Raw genomic sequence first — 7,723 nt, forward strand, 5'->3', positions numbered from 1 at the left:
TTTCCTCCTCAAAATGATCGTTATCATCTTCCAGAAATTCGAACTCGGGTTGTCGTCACCAACTTCACAGGCTCCTTCTCGATATTACCTCCTTGAACGCTTTCGTCTATGACAACGTCGCGAACCATCACGATTCGCTGCTTGCGTGAGTCCTAAATACGTTACCCGTTGATACCATATCCGACGAACACACCTTTCCAAGTCATCCCTTCGAGTTTTCTTCGGTTCTCCTTCGGAATATGATCCGTATCATCCGATCGAATTTGACGAAGTGCTCCTGCAGCAGCCCGGAAGTGTATTTCAGCTCATGCAGCTGGCGGTTCAGGTGCATTCGTTTCGCTACGCTCTTCCGCTCGAAAATCTTCACCAGCCCGTCCCACATCTGCTTGGGTGTAGCTTTCCCTTGCAGGTGCTCGAGCTGATCGTCGTGGATCCGGGAAACGATAATCGACTTACAATGTTTTTCCATCTTCTGTCGCTTCTCGCGGGCTATTTTCTTCCCTTGCCGCACCTCCACCGAGTCCGTAAGTCCGACCTGCAATTCCGTCACATCCGTCACATTATACGTTCTCGATGCATCCTAACAAGTCGTGCTCCTCTAACAGTGTCAGCATCCGAAATTTCCAAGCGGGGAAATTCGTCCCGTCGAACATCGCCACGCGGTGGCAGAGTTCCTTCTCGTCGCCCATTCTCGAACGCCGAAAACGACCGAAAAAACTTACAATCAGACCGACTCGCGACCAGGAAGCGTTACTGGACCCATAACCTAATGGGTGAAAGAATTCGGACACCGGAATAACCGTTAAAATACAATTATTGTTGGAATAAAGGCGAAACAGTTTTATTTACGAATTGATCAAAAGTGGCTGACAGTTCGTTTGGTACGATACTCACTGAAGGAGTAGACAGAAGGCATCTTGGAACTGTTGAACATCATCCTCTTTTGGTTTTTGGCACCACTATCCTGTAGGCGTCACCCCACGCATTGGTACCTTCGCATAGGTTGTCGAAATACGCAACGTTGAAGGCCAGTTTCGCAGCTCGAAACACTTCACGGCGATCCGCTCTTTCATCCTCGGTCCGGCACGTTGCATCCTTCGTCTAGCCTTGAGGCAGGTTGATCGAAGGGCCGCAATCTCGACAATCCATCAGCTCCACTGCCACGTTGTCTTGATCCCTCGATTCCTTACTCCCCCTGGCGTCGAGAGTGGTTCACCAGTTCCGGTGAAGGGAACTTCCGCACTGATGGTGCCCCGACTACCGGCGGCTATCGCAGGAGACGCTTTCGCGCATTGCGCCGACTTTGTCTTCAGGTTTCACAGGTGGTCCGTTAGTTCCGGTGGTGGATGACGTCCGCACAGGCGGTACTCTACATACCCGAAGCACCTTGCGAAGCACTTTCTTCTTCTTTCTTCAGCAGGTTGCGTTAATGTGAGGAAGAGACATCGCATAAAAAGCTGCATGTATCCGCAACTAGGCTCCGCCAAAGCGACCGTGTGCCGCTCAAAGCGCACAAGCCCAAGTCCTGGTGTTAGGTGGGACGCTAATAAGATCTGACACGACGGCCTTCCGACGAGACATAGAAGATAATACGACTCGATATAACCGGCTACGACCTAAGCGACGAATAAATGATCACAATTGGAAGCTTGGGACATGGAACTGTAAGTTGCTAGGCTTCGCAGGTTGCGACATGATAATCTACGATGAATTACATCCCCGCAAGTTCGACGTCGTAGCGCTGCAGGGAAACTGATGGAAAGGACAGAAAGTGTGGAAAAGCAGGCATCGAGCGACTAACTTCTACCAAAGCTGTGGCACCATCAACGAGCTGGGAACCGACTTTATAATGTTGGGCAAGATGCGCCAACGCGTGATTGGGTGGCAGGCAATCAACGCAAGGATGTGCAAGCTGAGTATAAAAGGCCGTTTCTTCAACTATAGCATCATCAACGTGCACTGCCCACATGAAGGGAGATCCAACGACGAGAAAGAAGCATTCTATGCGCAGCTGGAGCAGACATACGATGGATGCCCACTGCGGGACGTCAAAATCATCATCGGTGACATGAACGCTCAGGTAGGAAGGGAGGAAATGTATAGACCGGTCATCGGACCGGATAGTCTGCATACCGTATCGAACGACATCGGCCAACGATGCATAAACTTTGCAGCCTCCGAAGCACTTTCTTCCCCCGCAAGAATATCCACATGGAAATCACCTAATCAAGTAACGGAAAACCAAATCGACCACGTTCTAATCGACGGTAAATTCTTCTCCGACATCACGAACGTCCGCACTTACCGCAGTGCGAATATTGAATCCGACCACTACCTCGTTGCAGTATGTCTGCGCTCAAAACTCTCGACGGTGATCAACACGCGTCGGAGTCGGACGCCGCGGCTCAACATTGGGCGGCTGCAAGAGGATTGACTAGCCCAAGACTGCGCGCAGCAGCTGGAAGTGGCATTCCCAACGGAAGAGCAGTTAAGCGCAGCATCTCTTGTGAAGATGGCTGGAGAGATATTCGATCCGCCATTGGAAGCACCGCATCCGCTGCACTAGGCACGGTGGCCCGGATCAGAGAAACGACTGGTATGACGGCGAATGTGTGCAGTTAGTTGAGGAGAAGAATGCAGCATGGGCGACCCAGGTAACCAAAAGTTCCTTTAAGATTACGTTTTTCGCTTAAGCAGCTCAGTGAAGTTGATTAAGCGAAAAACGTGCTATTAAAGGAACTTTTGGTTACTTGGGGAGAATGCTGCAACACCGCACGAGGGCGAACGAGGCACGATACAAACGGGCGCGGAACAGACAAAACTCGATTTTTCGGAATAAAAAGCTCCAAAGGGAACATCGAGACCGTGAAGAGACGGAGCAACTGTACCGCGCTAATAACGCACGAAAGTTCTGTAAGAAGTTCAACCATTCAAGTAAGGGCCACGTGCCACAGCCCGATATGTGTAAGGACATACACGAGATCTTCTTACAAAAGAGCGAGATCCAAAGGTGGCGGCAGCACTACGAAGAGCACCTGAATGGCGATGTGGCAGACAAGGGTGGCGGTATAGGTTCTCCCGATGGAATTTCATAGCAAAATGTGTACATTGTGCTGTAATAATGCAAACGTGGCTGAAGGGTCCACTATTGGGCACTTTACCCTACGATTTAACAGTTCGGATTATGCACGGGATAACGGCGACATTGCAAAGTTTATTCAAAATGAACAGTTAAAAATTATCACAACATAGCGAGTGAAGCTTCAACGTCTGTTCTCTGTGATTGTACATATATTTATTTGATTGTTCATGATAATAAATGTTTTTCTCGAATTGATCCCGGAAAAGGTATTTTTTTATGTTTATTGAATTTCTAATCTCGTGCAATAAACAATTTTCAAAAAAAAAACAGCTGGTAATTTTTAAAATTATTTTGAATTCAGTTGGCTATGCCTTGCCGTGGTAATTTTTAGTGATTCTACTTTTTCTCTGATGACAGCATTCATCCGGTTCTCCTAGCTCATTGATTCTGTCCCCGAATGCATACACGTAAAAAAAATTAATTATTTTATTTATTAAATTCCATTTATGATAACTATCAGATATCAGATATAATTTTCATTTCCCTTCATATGATTTTCATTACAAATCTGATTCAAATTCATTTAGAGTGCATATATTGAATATTATCTTATTGAATGAAAAGTATAAGTTTCGCTGAATGGCAAAAATATATTAAGTGAGACTTATACTTTTGATGTAGGTTGAGGAATAAAAAAACGGTCAGTCAGAGGAAAACTGCTCCTCAAGTGCGGATAGCGAAAAGGAGGAAGACTTGGTAGAATGGCTACGGGAGGTCAGCATGCCGGCCGACTACGTTTGCAAACTAGCTAGGATGTTCCAGGATATAAAGGTGGGTGTGGAATTGAAATTTCTTTAATGTCTGGAAGTCGAGGGGTAAAACTGACGTAATTGTTTTCGATTTTTATTACTAAATAATTCGTTTCTCTTATTTCAGGTTAGTGAAGATTTGAACACACAATTCCGCTCATAAGCGACACGACACGATGCCATCAAATAAAAATCATAAACGCCGGGGCCTGGGCGCGTTGCTCCGAACGGTTTCCGTCAGTTCATCAAGGACTACATTTCCGAGGTGGAAGAATCTACTAGAAGAAACATTCCGGTCGAAAGCTGCTTTGACACCATCACATGAGCAACGGAACCATCACCTTCGCGAACAACTCTAGACGGTTTGATCAGGATGTAACCACCTTCCAGATGGCGGTGCTATTTGCCTGGAATCAACGCCCGAATCGGATGGCGAATGGTGGTGCTTTTTGACTGGAATCAACGGAGCTTCCCGATCCAGAGCTGCGGCGGAAAATTTGTTCTTTGGTTTATTCCCAAAGTTGAAGCGACAGTTGCTTTCGTATGATCCAGTGGTAGCTGATCCGAAGAAATAATTCATTAAAAATTTTATGTCTGAATTTTGGATTTTTATTGATTTCAAGATTTTAAAACAAAAAATCATTGATATCAACAAGCCCAATGATTTTATTGTTATTTCTCTAATGAAAGTCATACATTGACGTTATACAGCCTATTTGAAAACTCTAATCATGTTCATGAGCATTCGACATAAAAAGTATAAGTTTCATGTTATGATTGTCTTATGCAATGCTGCATTGCTTTCATTGCAATAAGGTATATGGTCCATTAAGAAACCACAATGGCAAAAATGTATGTGTTTTGTGGAATAAATTCATTATGAAATTTTGGTTTCGTGTAGAACTTAGCATGGAATAAACCTCCTTGAAGGACCACACAAAAAAATATTGCAATCGAAAAATAGAGGTAATAAACTATAGAGGAAGATTGTCGCTGGCGAAACATCTTTTGCTGGCGAAGATAGGGCACTAAATGTCAACGAAGGAAAAATCAGTACGTTTTGAAAGATAGGTACCCAACATGTTTGGGAACGATATCAAAGGGAACCGCAGCGACAATCGTCCTCTATCCAGGTTTTTACGCTAGCCATAAATCAACTATGGCAGTTCAATTTTGACACTAGCTGTGTACAATGATTATGGCATAATTCTCGTTGCCTAGGAATCCTACACTAATAATAATCCACACATTTTTATTGGCAAAAATCTTAAGAAATATACAAATAAATTTTATGTGTGCATTAATAACCAACTGCTATGGGAGAATCCACATAAAGATTATTAGATAATAAGGGTTATGTGTGTTTCCACATATATGCTATGCGAATTTACATAGCCGTTATGTGGGAAATGCTATAGTCAAAATTTATGTGTGCCACACATAATGGATATGATTGGATTTTTGTCAGTGTACAGAATTGTTTATGAAGCGAAAATTTTCACCTTGTTTATTTTGAAGCGTATCGTAGCGAGTCGTCCATAATTTATTATTCATATATTTTAATTATTTTTTTATTGTTTCAGATCTTTAAATTCAAGAGTACTATTTCACTGTCTCTGCTATCATAGAGTCATAAACTCCGCTATCGAGATCAAGAAATTGGGATCTCGTGCTCCGTTAATTTATCCCCACATCTCCAGCTGGGACGCTGTTGTTAGGTACAAAATGGGACGGTTCCAGAAAGACGAGGATTAATAACTCCGTTAAATTTTGACAAAGCACTTTGGACCTATTTAAGAACTTATCCTCTTCCCTTTGGATGACGTCACCCTCGGAGGATTACTCTTGAACTCTCTGTCCTGGTGGTTGGTCACATCAACAAATTTTGTATCACCAGTAGGAAAACCTTCGGCTGCGGAATTTGGGTTTCCATTACGAAGGCCAAAATATGGTTGGATAGACAGCAGACTTAGAATTCGATAGCGAGAATCCACTGGGCAAATATAATTATATGACAAAATACAGCATTCGCAATGGATGATGACTGCGAAGGAATACACCACTGGCAGAGATACCATTAACAATATCGGCTGGGATGAACTCGAGTGCTAATCACTCCGGATCGTCCTCTGTCGCTTTGTCTGGATGAAGAGTCTTTTACTGGGAAAAAGCAGCTGGAACAAAAATACATGGGGCCTTGCCCGAACCTAGTCAAACCTTGTTTTCACTGGTTTTGACTATGTATGTGATTTAGGCTAAATTTAGCCTAAAGACATAATTAGGGAATCTAACTTGGAATCAAATTTATTACAATTCTTATATGTATTGCATACACTCAAAAGATTATCATATTATGCATAAGTTCTCAAGTTATAACAACCGTCAGGGGATCACGAGCTGTTATTATGGTCACAAAGAAACAAATTTTGGTTTTTGCTTAAGTTTCTATATTATCGTTCGAATTCAGAATTTCGTTATTTATTACTCAAATAGGATAATTTGTGATGTGGTTGACTTGTTGACTCACGGCGAACACGTGATATATCCCCAGATTTAAGCTCTGTCGGTGAAATACTCTTGTCCAACTCGGCTACGGTACCTACTCCTGTTCGGTAGAGTACCTACTCCTACAACGAGATCAACCCACTCATAGCGGATGGTGCATCCGAGGGAAATGAGATAGGCTTTTCCAAGTCGGAAATTTTCTAAAGAGACGGCACATTCCACAAAAAACTACAAAAACTATCTGACCATCTGGCGTGCTTGAAGGGAATATTCTGAAGAGCAAAGATTAACCGCTTTGCAGCACAGAATATCTCATGTTTCTAGGTATCGATTTCTACATTTATTCGGACTATCTCCACACAGCTTTTGTCCCATACCTTATATTTAGCGTCATTTTGACCAATCAGTAGTTGGTTAATGAAGTCATCTGCACGCTCATCCGCCGTATTAGTATTCCCGGGTGTGTGGCGGACTCGATATTTCGCCAAAACCTAAACAGAGCTACCACTCTTGGCCACATACCGTAGAACAGCGGAAAGTATATCCAGAAACCTTCCCACAGAACCTTATAGATGCTGTTGGATAACTTCGGCAGTCCCACGCTTGTGGTTTAAGAGCCTGACATCATTCAGATTCGGCAGGGCTGCAAAGAATAGAACACAATTATGTTTAAATAGATGCTAGAAAAGATGTTAGGATTTTTGTACTATGTCTGCACAAATTAATTTTTAGGAAGATAGTCCTGAAGGTCATGTGTTGGTTCGTCTACGTCCTGAATTTTCAAAGCGTGTCACAGCCGGCCTCGGGGTAGAGGCTCCACGAACTACCCAAACGAATAGTTGCAATATCAGTGGCGGTTTTAAGACGCTTGTATGCATTGTAAACAAAAACTTTAATACCTATTCCGGGATTCCCGGATTTATCAAAAAATGTGCGAAGAGATACAAATTTAATCAAATCGTCACCAAGACAATTTGGCAAAAGAAAAATATAACAGGACTGTGAATGATAATTCGAAGTTCGTATCGTATTTCGCTAGCCGAAATGCAATCAAAATCATCGTCACGAAACATTGTCGCCCAATGCTAAAATCATTGTGTTTGGTCAAGCGGCAACCAGATGGCGGTAGTACGCAAACGTCAAACACAAGCAAAATCGATGGAAGCGCCATCGATGGCCGATTAACCACCTACAAAAAATTAAATCAATCGTTAAAAAGGTGAACGATGTAACATGTGTTGAGTGAGACGTCTGTTTCTCTGTGCTTATATGTTATGGCAAAAAAACATTCGAAAATACTTATATTCTTCATTATGCTACCTAATGA

General features: G+C 43.0%; 1 protein-coding gene across 1 annotated transcript; it reads right to left on the reverse strand.

Moving 5' to 3' along the window:
• Positions 1 to 202: 202 nt before the first annotated feature.
• LOC134222398 (uncharacterized) lies at positions 203 to 937 on the reverse strand. The gene is made up of 3 exons (XM_062701550.1): positions 895 to 937; positions 723 to 766; positions 203 to 535 (listed from the first exon to the last, which is right to left on the reverse strand). The coding sequence occupies exons 1-3, from the start codon at positions 935 to 937 to the stop codon at positions 203 to 205; spliced, it is 420 nt and encodes a 139-aa protein (XP_062557534.1).
• Positions 938 to 7,723: the final 6,786 nt, after the last annotated feature.

The sequence above is a fragment of the Armigeres subalbatus genome, chromosome 3 (assembly GCF_024139115.2).
Source record: "Armigeres subalbatus isolate Guangzhou_Male chromosome 3, GZ_Asu_2, whole genome shotgun sequence".
NCBI classification, from domain to species: Eukaryota; Metazoa; Arthropoda; class Insecta; order Diptera; family Culicidae; genus Armigeres; species Armigeres subalbatus.